At 34.6% G+C, this 20,930-nt stretch overlaps 1 protein-coding gene and 1 long non-coding RNA gene across 2 annotated transcripts in view; one reads left to right on the top strand and one right to left on the bottom strand.

The window, feature by feature from the left end:
- Window positions 1–778: 778 nt before the first annotated feature.
- LOC106660793 (lachesin-like) overlaps window positions 779–20,930 on the bottom strand; it is a 329,309-nt gene continuing 309,157 nt past the window's right edge. The window contains exons 10-11 of the mRNA XM_014383725.2: window positions 13,603–13,671; window positions 779–1,119 (exon numbers count right to left, since the gene is read on the bottom strand). Of these exons, the coding sequence (XP_014239211.2) occupies window positions 1,001–1,119; window positions 13,603–13,671 (188 nt within the window). The 3' untranslated portion in view covers window positions 779–1,000. The remainder of the gene's footprint in view (window positions 1,120–13,602; window positions 13,672–20,930) is intronic.
- Window positions 13,003–20,531, top strand: LOC106660794. Its single transcript, XR_001339583.2, has 3 exons — window positions 13,003–13,255; window positions 19,550–20,220; window positions 20,301–20,531. It is a non-coding gene; the product is annotated as an uncharacterized LOC106660794 (long non-coding RNA).

Genomic DNA, 20,930 nt, shown 5'->3' with positions numbered 1-20,930 from the left:
ATGAAAGATTGGTACATAGTAAGCAATAAGTTAATTGTATTTTACCACATTGTTTATACCTTACTCTATATGAACATCAGAGAAAATGGTCCTTGAAATGGAATTACGAACAATGGTATGAATTTTTTTCTGATTGTTCACTTGACGTATTTTGCAACAATATTTCTCTGAGTTGCAGCTGGTTGTTAATAATTCTTGTAAAACGGAGAACTCAGATACGACTGTAATTCTCCCATTTTATGGGCCCACTTGTGATAATTTAGCGAGACGGACTAAACGGCCGTGAGGTTTTTAACAGGGCCGCTGCTATATGACGGCATGGGGGCAAACAGCGGCGGAGTATGTATTACGGTCAAACACGGTCCGACCTGTTGATGCGCTCGTGCCTGTGGGAGGGGTCATAACTCCGAAGCAGCTAACAGAGCCTCGGGGGCCCATAAACGTAAATCTAATCTCAAACATCCCTTCGCGCTTTTACTTGATTATACCGTAAAGAGGAGTACGGGATTGTTTATCTGACATCACCTCCCGTAATAGGCTAGCAACTTTTTACCTTCCATCACTTAAAGCTGAATTACACCTTATCCAATTATTTCCCTTCCTATCTCGCCTCACCCTTTCAATGGATGTCATCATGAAGTTTTCTTGGCATTATTTTCTTCTCGCAATGCAGAGGTGTAGAGAACAAATCAAAATCAGTCAGTCACTACAAACAAATCCGGCTAATTTGCTTAATATATTTCATGGCAAAAAAACAAACAAATATTAAACTTCCGTTTTAACATTTATTCAGAAAATTTTACAATATTTCTGATTAATTTTTAACAACAATACATACAGGCTCTTTTAAGCGTTCCATACATACATACTTTATTCATCATATTTATAATTTATTTACACAACCGTTGCGAATGGTCGCGATTTCGGGGCACAATATTTACAGTCCAACAGAGTTCCACGAAAGCATTCCGCTTAAACTAAGACGAACTAGGGAGACGTATCAGCTCAAGACGAATAGGACAGGGATCAACAAAAGAGACGGGCTTAGCGATGCAGAGTCAGCTGCTGACAAATCCTCCGTTGCAGCCGTTGGAAGAATCTCAAAGTCCTCGTCAATTTCTGAAATAAAAAAAATGATAAAATTTAATTATTTAAGACTTTGTTTGAATTTTTTCAATTACAAATAAATTAATAAAATATTGGATTATTAATAAAATCACTTATAATTGGTACAAGTGATGCTGGCATTGCATGGATGAAAAACATGATATCGAACCCAAGCTTGCTGTGTAAAAAAAGCAGCAACACAAGAGAATCGTATATGTCAGATAAATAAAAACATTTATTATTAGTTGGTAACCAAAATTACATACTTTTTCTCCTGGCAAGGCCAGCGAGGAGCCCTGATTTGACCCCAATAGATTTTGTCAAATGTGGAATTCTGAAGATTGCAGTGTACTGCACACCCATTGAAATGACAGAACAGCTCATAGAGAAATTGAAATCATGTGATATGACATGAGGAAAATAATGGAAGAGGTCCTTCATGCAGTCACTTCAGTTGCTCTACGTTCGCGCTTGTGTATCCAATTTGAAGAAAAGCATTTCGAACAATACATCAGTTAACTTGAAAAAAATGCATACTTTAATGACGTTCCATTTTCATGAATACATAATTCTAATGCTTCTTTAATTAAGTACACATTATAAGAATAATGGATCTGATTTTTGTTACTAACTAATTAATGTTTTATTAAAATATGATATGTATGATATTCTTGGGTTCAATATCACGTGTTTCAAATTGCAAAAGGGGTTACACTAAGAAAAGTTCTGAAAAATGTAAAAGTGAGCATGTCCTTGGAATACTTATAAAATAAGGCAACTATGGTGAAATTTCCGAATAGCTTGATGAAAACTCTTTGCACGATCCACAATTGAGTATTTCCAAAAACACGTGGGTTTTTCCATTTGTTATTCTTTGAGCGGTTACTGTCTATGCAGAAGCGCAAATTTTCAACGGAAATGTTGTCTAGGGGAAAATTTAATGTAGTTTGCAAAATAAAGGTCAGATCTGTAATTTAATGACGCGTTGAGAAATTACGATTTTGTGTAAAAAAATCTGATTTTAGTGTTAAATCACAATGTTAATATCTCAGGAAAGAGGGAAAATAGAAACCTCGTTCTGATGACACTTTGTATAGTGAATCCACCATGGCAATATTGACATTTAACTCTGTAACACCCTGTATATAGCGAGTAGTGACGTCATCCGATATGAGAATTGTGTTTGAGTAAAAATGGCAACTATTGGTTCCAAGTTCCGATTTTTGATGTTTAGTTAAATACTTTTGGGTTAAACGTTAGATTATGTTATTATTATCTTTAATGGGTAGCGTGGGAAGCCTCATTAAGGATTGACTATCTCATTGACTCTCAATTAGATTGAAAGTGTATTTTGCGTATAGGTTGACGAAGAAATATCGAGTACTTCAAGCCTAATAAAATGATGGATACTAATGTCGTAATACATAGCAGAACTGTATAGCCGCAATAAATTTTAATCCTTTACTGCTTTCGTTACCTGGTATTTGGTATAGTTACCATAATGAGAGTGAGTGAGACTGAAGGGGAAAATGAGAGAGGAAAATAAAGGGTTCTGCACTGATGACAATAAAGATACTAATTATTGAGTGGGAGGGGGTTGGAGAAGGAAAGAGAGAGTGAGAATAAGATACTGAGAATAATAACGAGGGACACATTCTAATGGCGTATGGTATTGCAGAACTGTATAATCATATCCCCGTAAGTTGTAGTACTTACTGCTGTGGAGAGAGAGAGACTGTGACTGGGAATAGAAGATGTATATATAATTTTCGGTGTGTAGTATAGTGCGCCCTTTAAAGGCTATTGTATCCCCCGTACTCTGTCTAAAGCACATTGGTGAGTCCTATTTCATCAAGAAACTTGATTAATAGGCCCGGTTTCAGTGGTTGAAGTTCTTCTATGGTCACATTATACATCCCAAAACACATCCTTCTGCGGCCAAGTGTAGCTCCGTTAGTAGATGTGTTGGCCTCTCTTCTGTCTCTTTGCAGGATCTGCATGAGCCGTCTTGGATTATTCCAATCTTCTTTAAGTGTCCATTTAACTTGCAGTGTCCTGTTAGGAATCCTATTAGGATTCGCAGTTTGTTCCTGCTTCCCTTGACACATTCTGTAATTTCTTTTCTTCCGAAATTCGTTAGAAGATTCTTGGATTGTCTGGGTCCAATGAGTGAATTCCATTGTTCATTAATTTTCTTTTTGTACTTCTATCTGAGATACTCGTTAATAGTGCAGGTTCCTATGCCACAGATCAGGTCCTGTCACCGGTGTAGCAGCTCCTGGCCTTGCAAGGGCGTTTCGCTTTCTCGTTGCCTTCTACTCCCATGTGTCCTGGGACCCAGCAGAGGCTGACTTTGTTCTGTGTACCTAATATGTTTAATTTGGTTTTGCAGTTCAGCACCATCTTTGAACTAATGATATTTGAGCTTAGTGCTTTCATGGCTGCATGGCTATCTGACATGATAACATGATAGCTATATTCTTGTTTTTGTACCATTTACTTAGGTTGAGATGGGTACATCTTTCGATTGCGTGAATGTCAGCTTTGAAGTTGCTGGTGTATTTTCCCATGGTTTCTGAGTATTTGGTTCCAGGTCCAAATACTCCTGCCCAGGTACCTTCTTGTGTTCTAGATCCATCTATGTACCAAAGGATGGTGCTATTCTTAAAAGAGGTGTTTCCCTTTCGTTCCCATTCTTATTTGGTACCTAGATTTATTTGGAAGTTTTGATTAAATTCAAACATCCTGTTTATGTCGTCTCTCGGAGCCATGAGTATAGGATGGTCTTTCCATAATTTGTTGCTGTCTCTCCATTTTAGTTTTATTCCTGTTGGAGGTTTCTCTTTGATAATATTAATGATGGTTTTCTGCGCTGTCCTTATTACCATGTGGTGAAGGGGGATTAATCCCAATACTTTTCCATGCTAATTGTAGGACATGTTGTCATTGCTCCCGTTATGCAAATGCATGCAAGTCTCTGTATTTTTGTGAGTTCTTTTCTTTTAGTTACTTGATCTGCTTTATCAGCCCAGTCTATAGCTCCGTATGTAAGTATGTTTCTTACTATCATGGTGTACATCCAAAGCAGGGTTTCCGGTCTGCATCTCCAGTTCCTTCTGCTATTCTTCTGCACACCATCAAAGCTCGCGTCGCCTTCGTGGTAGAGCCGATGTGTTTCTTAAATGCCAGTGTTTTATCTAGAGTGATGCCCAGATATTTGACTTCTTTTTTATTTCTATCACAAAATACAACTACTACACAACTTCTACAGTGTTATTGAATGTTATTTGCCTCACATGATCTAGTTTTCTTTTCCGTGTAAAAGCGACTATGGTTGTTTTATTAGGGTTGATTCCTAAATCAGCGGTTTTACACAATTCTTCTGTAATTTTTAGTCCCTTGTGCATTATGTCACGGAGAGTTTCCTCGAATTTTCCCCTGGCAGTCAGGACTATATCGTCCGCATAACCCTGACATTTTATCCCTTTGCGGTCCAGAGTCTCGAGCAGTTCATCAACTGTTAGGCTCCATAGAAAAGGTGACAGTACCCTCCTTGAGGACATCCTTTGGTTGTGCTAACTTCTATAGTGTCTGGTCCTATATTTGTTTGAGCTCTTCTAGTTCTTAGCATTTCTCCAATCCATCTAGAGTGGTTTGGTCTACGCGTTTTTTCCTTAGGGAGACCTTCATGCATGCATGAGATGCATTATTTTGGGAATAGAAAGGGAGAGACAGAGTGAGACAGAGAGCCAGAGAGAGAGAGAGAGAGAGAGAGAGAGAGAGAGAGAGAGAGAGAGAGAGAGAGAGAGAGAGAGAGAGAGAGAGAGAGAGAGGTTGACAGAGGGAGAGAAATAACATGAGGGAGATAGATATATTGATAGATAGATAGAGATAGGTAAATAGATAGATAGAGAGAGTGAGTGTGAGAGNGAGAGAGAGAGAGAGAGAGAGAGAGAGAGAGAGAGAGAGAGAGAGAGAGAGAGAGAGTGAACGAGCCGAAATAACCTTACGTCAAAATCATCATTCCTTTGTTGGTCAGGAAGGTCAAACTAACTTAGGTTTGACCCAGGCTAGTCTAATCAAAAATATGCATATTACAGAAACATTATTGACTTACTCTTTAAAATTAAATGAATCATCAATAGCAAACAAGAACGATACGGCTAAGACCCGTATATCCTCCTTCCAGACCGATCTACCACGATCCGGCCGACTGACGCGAAATGAGCAGTAAAAAATAGGGCAAAGGACAGGGCTTCGCTGTAACTAATCAGAGATACTACTATGGAATTGTTTAGTGGCCTACTATTCAAGCAATACACTTGCAAAAGCTACTGTTAATTTCATGTAAGAAGTGTGGGCCATGAAGCAACTGTAGACCAAGTTGGATGATAAGTGTGCGATGAGTGCGAGTGCAAGCAGTTAAGACCATGTTGCATGTAGCTTCTGAAAGGTGCTTGCTCTATTATAGATTGTAACAACTCTCGACTTATGATTAAAGTCAGTTGGCACCCTACTTAATTGAAGGATGCTGTATCAATTGGCTGTTATTTAGAAGTTGGAAGCATTGTCGATTTTGTGGTGACGCCTGTTGGAGACTTCAGTAACCACAGTCACATCCTGCAATGATGTTTATTCGTCCTGTTTAGCTATTGATTTAATTTAATTTTACTTGAAGTTAAATTATTATTTTTTATTGTTTTTTTTGCATTATTCAGATTAACTTAGAATCTAAAGAGTAAGCATTTAAAAAGCGTTTCTAAAATTCTAAACTTCTCCTCTAAAGTATACCAGCGACTGTTCAGTACAAATTTCCACAAAAATGCGCATCTTTCACATCAAGGAGGTTTGTGTAAGAGTGAGGGAATAATTTAGGGTTTTTTTTTTTTAAATAACACCCTTACAGTGAAAAAACAGAACGAACTGTATAAATTGGTTTGCTTTTATGTAGTGTAAAAAAAGTTAATCAGTGTTTACTTTTTTATGTATATTGTTTATCCTACCAATTACATTAAACTGTGCGGTGTGCTGCCCAGATTTGTGAGGATGTACGGTTGACTAACCTCCGTACTTTAGAGCCTCCCGCATAAATTAAAATTAAAAAATTATATATAAGCAAATTAACAATGTATTTATTTAAACATCATCAATTCTTCAAATGCGCCCTACAGCAAATTCAGCCAACAATCACGAACAGTCGTCCACAAACTGCATTGCGTGTTTAACGTCCAATGACCCACTTTAACATTAATCCCTTTATCTTCCCACCTATTTTCGTTTTCCATGAGCTTACATTAATTTTCTAATGAAAAAAAAAAAAGAAAATCACTTCATCTTTTATCGATTTATGTTCATTATATTTGTTTTCTTCAACATGTAAAACTCAATGACAAAGATTTGGAGCGTCTGTGAAAGATAATTCACCTGTTACGCCTGAAGAATTCGCTGCATAACTTGAATCGACAGCTACGACTGGGAATATGTTGCAATTATGGAAATTGGTCTCCCTGAGGTAACCCCAGCGAATATTCAACAATGCGTCGCTCTTGCGTTTTAACGATGAGCTTATTTTCTCGCTTAATTGGAATTTCTGATGAAAGACTGGGTTTGACAAGTACTGTCATATTGGGATGATGATAAGGTATGTGATGAATAAAGGATTTTAAGGAACAATTATATCTGTTTTCGTTAAGAAAAGAAATATATGAAAATATTGGTGCATCTGTGCTCTGAGACCCGCCGAGTATAGATTAGGTTAAAAATTTTATTAGCCTCAACTTTCCAAGTGTGTTTTTGTAAAAATAGTTAATTTTAACCCATTTCGGGTAGAAAGATTGAAACAAGTAATAATAACAACTGTCCCATGAATTTGCCTGGACGTAAGCAAAATATTAACATGTTCAAAACTACGACCTTAAAAGTCGTAAAAATAGGATAACATGGACAAAGTACATGAGGAGCCGGCAGTGCCTTTAGTGGACCCAGCTCATGACACCTAGCAACTTATATTATGGCAATATAAGGGGAATCAATTCCTGCTCTCCTTTTAAATTGCCATTGTGGCTTTATTTTTTTAAATCCAACAGAAAAACAAGTAGTTCTGACAGAAACGCGTAAATTATTGGGGCAATATGAGGGCAATTAATTCCTGCTTTCCTTTTAAAGTGCCATATTGCCTTTACTTTTGAAATCAAACAGAAAAACTAGTTGTTCTGACTGAAAGGTATATGTGAGGTGTAAAAAGAGGTAGAAAGCAGTTACCGACCAGGTGTACCAGACTTGACCAAGTTTATAAGAAAAGTTTTCTTAGAAGAAGACAAAGAACCCTCGGAAAAGGCAACGACGTCACTCGAAGACCAAAAGATTTGATGAAAAAAACATTCACAGCGTATGATTTGGAGTCGGATATTCGGCACGTAAATTCACATTCGCAGAAATTTGTTTTTACGTTGTATATTGTGCCTCGTTAAAAGAGAAATTTAGAAAACCGCATTTGTGAAGCTATTTAAAGAGTATCAAGATATTAATGATATTTTCTTTGAAAAAATTATATATATATATAATATATAACGAAATTATTCGTTGATTATTTTTTTTAGCAACGGAACATTGTTGCTCGATCGAATAAATTAAGAAAAACGACTTGTCAACTTGAGTGGAGTCGCTTCCATACAGTTCGTGACGGAGGAAAAATGTTATATTTGCTACAGATCGGAAAAGCAACTAATTATCTTTATCACCAATAGCAGGGGCGTCAGTAGACTAATTGTTTAGGCGTTGACACGGAGCCTCATCCGTGTAATGTAAAGGTCCCTAGGTTCTAATCCAGAGCCTCCGATTTCGTACCAAACACATACTAACAAATGGACTTTTTTTCATAAACTCCCGCAACTCAGAAGTTGATATGACTTTTGCTGTACGGACTACCCCGAAAAAAATTAAAAATTATTTTAAAAAATGAGATGATTAGCCTAAGAAACTTTCTTCGCGTAATTCGGAATTTCCTCATATTTATTTAGCAGCAGGCGTGCAGGAAAGTATTAAGGCTTAACAACTCGTTTGTAAATAATTTTTTTTTTATTGTTATCGAACCTGACCTGCGCGGCATAAAAGGGAAGAGGATCTTAGTGGCCACCCTCCCTTTCATTCATGTAGTCTGAGAAATTGAGCTTCTGGTCCAAGGTTACGCCTAAGTACTTAATTTTATCTGCCCATGCAATCTAATAACCGTTAACTGACACTTTCTACATGAAGATTAGGCGCTCTCTGGAGAAAAATATGACCTCAGTTTTTAGGGCTAATCATCTCATTGACCTTGACCACCTTTTTGACTTCCAAACTGTGTTGTAAATCCCTACATGCTCCGCATACTGTTGCAACAGAAAAAATGATGGGCCTAACATAGAAGCCTGATGGACTCCAGCGGCGATTGTAATGTGTTTGATGTTAGGTTGTTTCGATGAACACGGAAATAACGGGATTTTAGATATAATTTATTTTGATGATGAAAACTGGAAAATTGATGTCAATTAGCTAGTAAACGATTTCGTACTGCCATACAGTATCGAAGGGCTCTAAATCGAGCAGAACTAGCTTGTGTGCTTTTTGTGGTTTAACAGTTTTTTACGTGGTCAACCAAGCGAGAAAGTTGACTGGTAGTGTTAGTAAAGAGGCCAGGCTAAAATCTTGCCACTGGTCAACAATAATACGATGTGGCATAATGGGATGGTCCAATCTATGGCGTATGCATTTTTCAAAGACTTTACACTCAGATGGCCGATTGGTCTGTAACTACACAGTTAACCAGCTTTTGTCAAAAAAAAAAAAAAACACCTTTGTACACATTACATAACATTTTGAAAGCATAATAAGAGAAAGGTTTCTGCTCATGGGAATGCATAGCAGATTGGTGTAGGCATGTCACATTTACACTCCGAAGCAAATCTCCACTCGCAATATACTACAAAACCGATTTCAATATTGTGCTCGTGGAAAATTACAAAAACCCCACAAAAATTGGATATAAGCAAAATGAAATCAGGTACATATTGAACTGAGTAGCTTTAGCAATGTCATAAAAGTAAATGATATGTGCAAATGCAATAACAACATAAAAATAATAAAATATTACAGTAACTTGGCATAATAAATAGGATAATCAATTTACGTTTAATAAAATTAAATAAATAAGTCAATAAATGAATAAATAAATACACAACAAATTAAATAAATACATTAATAAATTAGAAGGTTAATAATCAAACAAATATGCAACATGTGCAAATATGTATACATGTTCGTATACATAATTTACAAGATTGCAGTGTGCATACATGCACACACACATACCCATCTTTACCCTTATATTAGCCTGATTATTAGTGTAATATATGTTTTATTCTCCAGTGCTTCCAAATGGTATTTGTAGGGTACCTTCCAATTTCTCGGCATGTGGGATTTCTATGCTCAATAAGTTCATTGAAAAAGTTTTCAGTGAGCCGTTTAGCTTCGTCGTATATCAATCGCATGTTTATACTCTCATGGGGGCGGCTAATTTTAGTGCGTCGGCTGGAAGAGGTTACCAACCTCAGAAATTTATTTTGTGTGCAGTGTAACTTCTTCCAATTTGATCTGGAGGTGTAATTCCAAGTGGTGCAGGCGTGCAGGAGGACAGGCTTTACCACAACTTTGTAAAGGAAGAGTTTACTATTGAAATTGAGTCCAGCGTTGTGGGACAAAAGCGGAATGAGGTACCTCGTAGCCACCTTCACTTTTTTATGGTTTCATTTACGTGACTGGAAAAATTGAGCTTGCGAAACAAAATAACGCCTAAGTATTTGCTTTTTCAACCCATGGAATTTGCAAGCTGTTAACAGATACTTGGTCTCTAAAGATAGGGCGACGCCTGGTAAAAAGTATTCAAGGCTTTTTAGTCACTGCAACCTGAATGTAATTTTTTTGTAATAAGAAAACGTGAAATTTGTATGAGTATCAATACGTAGAAACATTCAATTTTTTGAACCACATTTTTATCTTACCTAGACAAATATACAAGAAATTATTTTTATGTTATCAATCCTGCCATCAAATTATTAAATTTAGCTTTTTTAATGATAGAGAGTGGCGATTTACAAGCAATGAGCTAGGTTTATATTTGTGTAACGATCCCATCTTACGGGCCGTCACAATTTGAAATTGCCACCTGCAGTTTCGATAAAGCCTAAGAAAGGGAGGGGCCGAGTATAGGCCTTAAATAAAAACATTGGGGGGGAGATAGAGTTGATCTGCTCACTGGTGAAGACGCTACCATCCTTGTTGCCTGTGAAATAGTAATATTAAAAAAAGTAAAACGAAACGTTCCAGTCTCCGTGGGTAAGTCCTTTCCTTAATCTAGGCAGTTTACAATTATTACTTTTTAAAAAAAAAAAAAAAAAAAATTATTTATAAAATTCAAAGAAAAGGTTTAATTTCATTTTTATTTAAACATCATTTATGATTAATATAAGGAATATATTTTGTTTCAACAATTGTCTTTATTATAGTTTGTTTATGCTTCATTTATATCATTTCAAGCTTGTTGCTTAGTAATAATAAATTGTTTAAAATTAATTCTAACCATAAAATAATTTCATTTTCTGTCCTTTTATTTTTATTAAAATAAAAAAAAAAGGTATCTGGCAAATTTCAAAATTATAGTCAGACCGATCGAGGGATTTCCTCTGGGACCTAGACAAAGTCTAGGTTGGGCCCATCCCTTCCTTAAAAACAATTACTAGATAATTGTGACATTTGTAATGTTTTTAATTTGCAGTGAACATTATTTGCCTCGATTATTATTTTCCTAAAAGGGAACAATTCACCGTTCAGATCAACCGGACACAACAGGGGCTATAATTCGGAAATGGAAAAATGTTTGGGCATATGAGAAAAAGGGGGATTATACGAGGTAAACTTTGTCGAACTTGAAATATACGCGTTGAGTTACAGCCGAGGGGATTGGTTTAAAAGGCGGGCCCCACCTGCTGCCCCGCCGGTCACCCTGTCAACCTTACGCTACTCCGGACAATTCAACGTTTAAGCCTCCACCGACCATTTCTCTTTTTCCAATTGTTTTTTTTCAACTTTTTATTTACTTTCAAATATAGCTTGCCCTTCCGTGTTGCCGATTCGGAAAAGAAAAGAACTCAGCAAACAAAAAGCCTACTTGAACATAAATTGTGGGTTTTCGAAAACTCAATTTACTGACTTATCAGGAAAAATTTTTCCTTCTGTTTTCAAGAGACTCTACACAATCATGATATATTTTAATGAAATATTATATGGAAAATCTAGATCAAACAATATGCAGACATACCCAAGCGTTCTTTCCAATGGACCGACCCTTGCATCTGGGGAAAATATGTGGGATTTCTACGTTTCTTGTGAACGTATCTCAAGGTTTTTAAATATCAGCAAATTTTTTTTACAAAGAAATAAAAATATTTTCATTTTTCTAAGCGACATCATCAATTAGTCACTTCTATTTCTATTCATTTCCTATTCCTATAACAAACACACAATCTCTCTCTTTTGCTTGCTTTCTTTCTTTCTTTATATATNTATATATATCTTTTCTCTATTCCCTCTCCGTTTGTGGCTCATCCTTCACTCTCTTTTGTCTCTTCACTTTCTCCCTCTTTTCTATCTATCTCTCACCATACACACACCCACACTCTTTCTTCTATCTCTTCCTTACTCTCTTTCACTCTATCTGCCTTCCTTTCTCTCTCCCTCTCTGTCTTTCTCTTTCTCTCTTTCTATCTATCTATCTATTTATTTAACTATCTATCTCTTTTTTCTTATCTTTCTCTCTCCGTCTCTCTCTCACTCTCATATATATCTATCTTTCTCATTAATTGTAAGACGCTACCTAAATTTGTGAGATTTTTAATAACACGATATTCATTCATTCAAATAGTGTCTATATCTTTCTATCTTATTATGATCATGTTTGATTTCCTTTCAAGAACATATATAAATGCACAAAGTAAATAAACAAATTTGGTTATAAAAAGAGTTTATAATAATTTTTACCATCTCATAAAACCGGTGAGTACAAACGCTTGGGAGAAAGAATATTTTTTCTCAATTTTTTTTGCCATTCAGATGCATCCGAATTTTTTCAAAAATCGAAAGATTGATGAAAGGTTTATGATAGTATAAACTAACCAATATAAACTACGTCACACAAGTTAAAATTAAAGATAGAACTAAACTTTTATATGATATTTTTGTTAATTTCGTTCTTACTTTTTTTATTAACCAAAAACTCAAAAAATCAAAATGAAAAAACTCAAAGCAGAATATCCTATCAGTTATGAAAACGCTGAATTTGTAGAAAATCTATAAATAAAAAGACTAACTAAATACAAATATACAAAATAAATAAATAAAATGACAATACTAAAAATAAAATAAAAAATACAAACAATATAATTACATAAAATGGTAAAATATGAAAATAAATAGTAATTCAATTGTTAAATAGATAACACTAGGATTTGGATGAAATTCTTCTTAGTGAGTCCAGTCCAAAAATATATAAATGTTGATTGCCAAAAAATAATTCCATGTGAGTATTAATGAGGAGCTTAAAACGAATTAGATTTTTGGCAAGGAAATGTTTTTGCCTACTTTATTGCAAGCACCATTTGGTGTTTGTATCTTTGCATGTAATATCTAAACCCATTCACACACTTTTTTCCGACATATTTTACATACTATTTTCTTATCCTAAATAAAATAAAAACAAATCAATTGATTTATAATAAATTTGTACCTTTGATTTTTGCATGTACATATGCATGCATAATAACAGCTGTAAACCATATTTTTTATTTTATTTATTACTTATTACTTGAACATTTTTTTGAACTATTTAAAATTATGTTTATCTGGGAGCCGCAGTGGCTGGATGGTTAGGGCCTCCGACTGTGATTTACCACACTGCAGTGATGGGTTCGAATACCGGTACAGTCCATTTAAAATTAAACAGGAATAATATGTAAAATCTGTTGTTGTGATGATTATCTCTGACACCCAGGATAGGGTTTCGTTTATAACAAGAATTACTTTACTTTACTGACGAAAAGTAATGTTTGGCTCATTGGTAGGTACGCTCTAACAAGTGAGTAATAATTTTCGACTTAGTGTTAAAAAAAAAAAGATTTCACTATAATCGGCGATTCCATTTCGGTAGCCTTCACATTTTCGTATTTTTTTTTATCGAAAGCATTATTTTCCTATAGTATGTTTGTTAATCGTCGGTAGGTCGGATTGTTGTTTTATATGTCTGTGGGGTAAACCTGGATTGATTTTGTCTTTGCAGTCGTGTGTGCTGATTCGTGTTACGAGCCTGAGTCTAGGTGGAATCCAAGAAAACCAACCAAGTCGTTTTGAGGATAGGAACATGGTTGTCGTAGATTGTGAGCGAAAAATATTTGTAACGGTTCTTACCTATATCTTGCCATTGGTATTCTTCAGATTCTTGCTTGGAATAACGCTCTTGCTTCATTTTCCTTCGATCTAAAACACAAAAAATGTGTCCGTATAATTTGACAAATCTTACAAATTATGTTGTTTTTATTGTTCTTAAGGTTATCAATGTTGACTATTTTTCGCAGTTCTCTTTATTATCAAAAAAAGCTTTAAACACGATGTTCAAAAGTAAACACATTATAAAATACTACGTAATAGCTTAGATTTAAACAAATTCTATCCATCTCGCATAGATTTAAATCTGAACTATAACAAAACCAACTGGTTCAAATAAAAATCTAATAATTAATTACCAGTAAATTTATTAAAACAATGTAATTTCAGAAGCGAAGCGTGTGTGATTCCTGGTTTTCTAATGGTTCACTCATGAATTAAAGATGTTGGTATTACGAAAACGTGCAGCTCATAGGCAGCATAACTCGGCAGTTTTCGGATCTAAGGACTAAGTGTAAATAACAAAACAAATGAATTCTGACCATATCAATATTATTGAAAAATTGGTTAGAAATACAGGTAGAATAAATAAATTTTAGAACTATTTCAACGGCTTAAAAAAAATCGTCCTGTTAAAAGGTTTTTAAATTTAGAAGCCTTCGATGTGCTTTCAACTTTCATTTCTCTAGCGTTTATTATTTAAAATCATCAACGCCTTACGTTTATGAATAAAAACCCTTTTACCCTTATCTAAATCTATCTACAGTAACTATTACCTTTGAAGTAGTATTAAAGATGCTTTCGTCTCTAATGGTAAATAAAGGTGCAGGACATAGTAAATATTAAAAATATAAAAAATATTAAAATGTTGAAAACTTTCTATTGCTCTTATTTTAGTTTCACTTTTTAATAAATCACTAACTACAGGAATTTAGAGTTATATAGTTACGTTTTTAAAATGCTAAAAATAAGTAATATTTGTAATTATAGACCAATTTGAATGCAACCTGCTGTCGACAACGTTTTTGAAAGCGTCATATTAAATTTCTTAAACCCAATATTTAAAAACGTTATCATTCCAAATCAACATGGTTTTCATTCGCAAAGATAAATTAATAAACTTACTTATATTTCCAGATTATATCTTACAATCCTTTTCCGAAGGACTACAAGCTGATTGTATTTACACTGACTTTGCAAAAGCTTTTGATAGTGTTGATCATATAATTCTACTACAGAAGTTATAAAATTTAAGATTACATGGTAACTTATTACGTTGGTTTGCATCCTATTTAGAAGGTCGAATGCTTAAAGGAAAATTAAAATCGGTGTTGTCGCATAGTTTTCTAGCAACTTCTGGAGTTCCTCAAGGGTCACACTTTTCTTTTTAAAATTTGTATATACAATATCTCTTGCGTAAGTTATGATCTTACTTTTTGCAAATGATTTAAAAATATTCCTAAAAATTAATTCTGTTTCTGACTGCATACAACGTCAACATGCCTTACTAAAACTTAATAATTGGTGTTCAACTAATAATATTCGTTTAAATTCTGACAAATTTTCAGTTATAACTTTCCATAAAACAAAATATCCTATCAATTTTAACTACGCTATATCAGACTCTTTCCTAATTAGACCTGAAATTTTTTAAGTCCTTGGCATCGTTATTGAAGGTTAAACTTTTCCACGCACATTAATAAAACTATTGCAAATAAAATTTTAGGATTTATTACACGTCACACTAAACATTTCCATGATCCGGATACACTTAGAATTTTGTACACTTCCACTGTAAGACCGATATTAGATACTGTTCTCCGCGTTGGGCTGCCTTTCATTCCACCCATATCAGTCGCGTAGAAGCGCTTCAAAAAAGATTTTTACTCTTGATACTTTACAAAAGAATTGGAAAATACAGAGATATAGAATCTCAACGTTAATGTCGGATCTGAAATAGTCGATTGTTTTATACAGAAGGAATTTTTTTGATTGTACATTATTTTATTACATTCCTTAACTGATTGCCCATTACTGCTTTACCGAATCAATTTTCATGTTACATCTTATTATTCTGGAAGTCAAATAACGTTTTCTATTGATTGCCATAGAACTAATTATGCCAAATTCAGGTTTGTACCAAGAACAACGAGTTTGTTAAACTCGTTCGAAAATATAAATATATTTAACGTCAGTTTAAGCAAATTTATGCACATTTTATTATTAGAAAATTAAATATTGGAACATCAATATTGAATTTGATTATAATTAATAATTGATAATTATATAGTTTTAATACATATTTCAAACTGTCTCAATTTATTCTAAATTGCTTGTTTGTTTTATTGTTTTTTAATTATTATAAATATTTCTAAATTTATGTACAGTTAAAACCTTAATACTTTGATTGTATACATTTGCATTTGGGAAATCGTAAATAAAAAAATTCAAGGTTTAGGTTGTAGAAATACATTAAATATTTTTCAGTTTTCTGTTGAATTTTTAGAAATCCTACTTTAAGAAATTGATAATCTCAATTTTAATAATTTCGGATAATGATAAATATATTGATTTAACAAATCGAGCCAGTGTATTTTTCACTGTGTTTATTTTCTCCAAATATCCTACCGTTTTTAAAATAACCCTTTTTTCTTGGAATTTGATGTTTTTTGTTGTCAGCTTGATTGTAATAATCCGGTGTTAATTAAATGTTCGAACGCATAAAAACTATACTGTTTTATTTGACTTATTTCGGATAATGATAAATATTGTTGAAATTTCCGGTTTCCTTTTTAGTGACTCTTAAATAAATGAGCATTTATGCATCATCATCATTCATATTCATAATCATTATTCGAGATGTAGGGAAAAAACATTAGATTTCTCATCAATATCTAAACTAAGAAGATTATTCAAAAATCGTGAGATGCGGTCTGGTGTGATGAAGGTTTCAGAAAAACATTTTCTTTATTGTGCCAACGTTTCGATCTTTATTGAGATCATCTTCAGGGCCTGGGATTTACAAACATTGTTTAAATTTAACAAAAACATGTCGAATGTGGAAAAAAATAAAATTAAGAAGTTTTGCGAACTCTCGGAGTGCCGAGCTCAAAAAGCCTATTTGAATGTTGGGTTCGAAATCTAGGCCGCTGGATTCGATCCGGGGATATTTATCTTACAGTGATGAAGCACAGGGTTAACTCCTTAACAATTGCGGGCACGCCGACCACTAGCAGTTAAAAACATCCAGTATATACAATAATATTTATTGGTTTAACACATTGAGCCAGTGTATTTTTGGTGTTAAATTGCTACTTCTTCAAATCATTTTTATAATACGCTAATTCAGGTGCTATCTCGGTCTTTCAACAAAAGGTACAATTTAAAATCTTTTTGCAATTTTTGAAAGGTTTGCTTGGAGTTAAACATGTTGGTGTTTGGCCGCCCCTGATGTTTCTTTTCTCTTTTCATGTCCTCCAAATATCCTACCGTTTTTAAAATAACCATTTTTTCTTGGAATTTGATGTTTTTTTGTTGTCAGCTTGATTGTAATAATCCGGTGTTAATTAAACGTTCGAACGCATAAAAACTATACTGTTTTATTTAAAAAAATCGCAGTGTTTTGAGTTATACTAAGTGTTCAGTGATGCTGCTTTCTACGACGAAAACGCCATTTGATTTTTAAATTGATCTTTCAAAATGTTGATGATGAAACGCTTAAGAATGTGCAATTTTGTTTATTGGTATAAAATTGTAAAGTTAAAGAACTATATAAATTCGGTGTTCATTAAATCAGCATTCGTGATAAAAATAAATTTAAAAAATATAAAAAAATAGACAGGTACTCTACAGAATCTTTAGGTGGTATTATCCTTTCCCTTGAAAAATATTCTAGGAAATTTCCTAAGCCTGATTTTTTTCTTTAAGTCAAACATCACAGGAGAAGCCTATTGATATTCTGGACGTGTGTCATTCAAACCTAAAATTTTGATTCGGGCAAAACTCCCATTCCTCTTTCAACACAATGTTCGCAAGCACTGCAAACCGTACGAAAGAAAATTTATGTGGCCTGTGGAACCACGTCTTCCAAACCCTCCAGACTTGTTAACCCTCTGTCACCTTATTAGAGTGCCTGACAACGCCAACAGGTAGAAAAACGTTGAAAACCAAGTTCCGAATTAATGGTTAAAAACTATCTCCTTCCATCGCTTTCAAAATCAAGTTTTTAAAACTTTTTGTCGTCGAATAATTGAAACCATTACAGCTTATTTCAGTGAATTTTTGTTTTAACTTATAAAACAAAACAATTATTTAACGTTGTTTCTATAATCGATTAGGTTTCGTGGTCCGATTGATCAAAAAAATTCTTTTCCATTAATTAATCTTTAAGTAAGGTATTGGTTGAGATAAAAAAGTCAGTGACACGAGCGGGATTCGAACCCACGACCTTCGGTTAAATACGCGGCTGCTCTACCACTTGAGCTATCGTGACTTCGATCCACTCGGACACCAACTTCTCATCTCAACCCCACTTTTTGAATTTCCCCCTTTTTTGCCATTTATCTCAACCAATACTTTACTTAAAGATTAATTAGTTGAAACGAATTTATTTGGTCAATCAGAACACGAAACCTAATCGATTTAATAAGCAAAATGAAGAAGGCTTCACTAAAGGTCTCCGTGGCCATTTCATCAATCAGATTATGCCGAGAATCAAATAGATTACACAACATTTGAAAAATGGCAAAATGAAGGGAAAATTCAAAAGGTGGGGTTGAGGTGAGAAGTTGGTGTCCGAGTGGATGGAAGTCACGATAGCTCAAGTGGTAGAGCAGCGGCGTATTTAACCGAAGGTCGTGGGTTCGAATCCCGCTCGTGACACTGACTTTTTTATCTCGACCAATACCTTACTTAAAGGTTGTTTATACACTTTTTTTTGACTTTATACAAATACAACATAAACGACATCATTTTCTTGATACTCTAGTGGTTTTCTATATCACTGAAGTTTTGGAATAGGGACAGACAAACAGAAATATCAGTTTGGAGTAGACAGTTCATTTCGTCTGTGAATTCTTCTTGATTTGATCTGCCAGTGTAAAACAGCAAGAATAGATAGATTGAAATCATCAAAACGAACTTCAAACCCCAGTAATCTCTTCGTTTAGACGTAAACGGACTGACCAGAAAGCTCAGAGACATTAAACTACAAACCCTTACGCATTAAAAAGCTTGGCAGCAAAAATTGATGGGACGGAGGAAAATTATACAACAATAAGTAAATATTTTTAAGGAATCTAAATTGAATCGATTCTATATTTATTTATGATTTGATTGGTATAATATTCTCAGTGTGGTTTCCAAGGCTCATAAAAGAAAAACACTAGACTTGTAAGTGTGTAAAATCTTTCGAATCAGATCGTTCCTATTGGACGGAAAGTGAAATATCGCACATCATAAGGCGCGTGGAAGAGTATAACCGAAATGGAACAATCCTTTTTCTTGAAGTTTCATTTCAGTAAGGCAATTGATTTCGGTCGGTTGCCGACTATTACCGGAATGACACATTACCTGCGTGGATGAGTTCGCCTTCGGTCTTATACCCACAATGTACCTGTGGATCGATCACCGGCTCGTGTAAAGAAGGAAGCCTTTGATCGCCTACTATTTTTATGCGCTAACTGCTCAAAGTTTATTGTCCTTTTTATCCCGTTCGATTCCCGGATTCGGGGAAGTTAATCCTAATCTCTTCTACTTCGGCTGTTTAAGGCTGAGATTTTCGAGTGTGAAATTAATATACTTGCATTATTCATCGTTCTGTTAGGATGGCTTATGCGCTTTAAGAAACTAAAAGCACCGCTGGTGAGTCACTGTTGGGGTGGAGTGATGATATTGAACAATAAACGAAATATCCAAGAAAACACGTTTTACGTCTTTAAAATTTTTTATAATGCAATACTTTTCAATTTAGGGCCTGGAGTCAGCAATATGGAAGATCCGTGATCCAGGAAGGAAGTGTTACACCAGGATGAGCGCTTGGCTTATGCTGATGATGCAACTATTATGGTACGGTCGGCCGCTGTACTGAAAGCAGCAGGAGGATGAAGCTGCGCCATTTAACATAAAAATTATTGAAGAATAACGTATGTACATGGTGATCACGAGCGAGCTAAAATAGCATTTAGCAGCAGAAAATAAGTGCTAAGAAAATTAAAGAAGACTTATCGAAATATAATTCTGTCCAGAAGACTGGAAAGGTGGACACTTACCGTAGCCGAATAAAAAAGAATAAACTGCTGGAAGAGAAATATGATGTGCGTAATTGTTGGGTCTACGGTGGCAAATAGCATTTATGGTGGTCCCGTAGAACGGAAAACTGAAGGAACTGTACAAGTATGAAAAATTAGTAACAACTACAAAAGAGGCAGGATGGAAGACGACATAGGTCCTCGTATAGCTTGGAAATGGCATCCTTAATGCAAGAGAACTAGATGCCGACTAAATTTGCGGTGTTTGAAAGATGTTGACAACGACCTACTAAAGATAAATGTGAGGTTGTAGAAGCAGAAGATGGGTAGGAAATGTATAAACTGCTGGTAGAGGCTAAGCTCCTGTAAGGGGTGTAGTGCCATGGAGTAATAAGTAAGGAAATACTTTTTACATTCACGTTTTTTTTAAAATATAAAATTTGTCGATTAAACGTTTCTTAATATTTTTGACAGTCTCAAAGAGACTCTCTCTTTTGGTGTGTCAGACGATTAGTGTGTTAATGTTGGGTGCCTCATCATTGATTATATAAATCAAACTTGACTACTCGGAAATCACTCAGGCCCAACAATGAAAATGTCGAATTGCCAAATCGCGTCTGATAGAACACCTGGGAGGACAGGTAGAACAAAATGATCGCTAACAACCAAATTACTGATTCAATACCACGTACACAATAAACAATAAATTCCAGTGTGTGGGTGTATGTTAATAATTATGACGTTTTATGAAAATTGTAAATGTGTTATCAATAAATATTTAGTGATTACCATTGATTGTACTTGTAAATGGGAGCAAGTTTACCTCGCATTAGATGAAACCTGGTGGCTTTACACTGCCCGATGCTTGATCTGATTAGAACAATAAATCAGTAGACGACCATTTTAATTTTTGACTAACATCAGCTCTAATGATACACGAGATTGTTTTGAGTCGATACAACTTCTGGCTGTAGCTTATTAGCTTACCTTCAACCTCTTTCTTGTTTTCAAAACTTAAGCAAATTTAACTCACCAGAATTATGCTTTATAATTTATTCTAACTATAGCTTATGAAAGTTGACCAAAATTAACTTTTTCTTTCGT

Source organism: Cimex lectularius, unplaced genomic scaffold (genome assembly GCF_000648675.2).
Source record: "Cimex lectularius strain Harlan isolate CLEC.00 unplaced genomic scaffold, Clec_2.1 scaffold188, whole genome shotgun sequence".
NCBI lineage: Eukaryota > Metazoa > Arthropoda > Insecta > Hemiptera > Cimicidae > Cimex > Cimex lectularius.
Note: the sequence above shows the minus strand (reverse complement) of the source record. Positions and strands in the feature narration are given on the sequence as shown.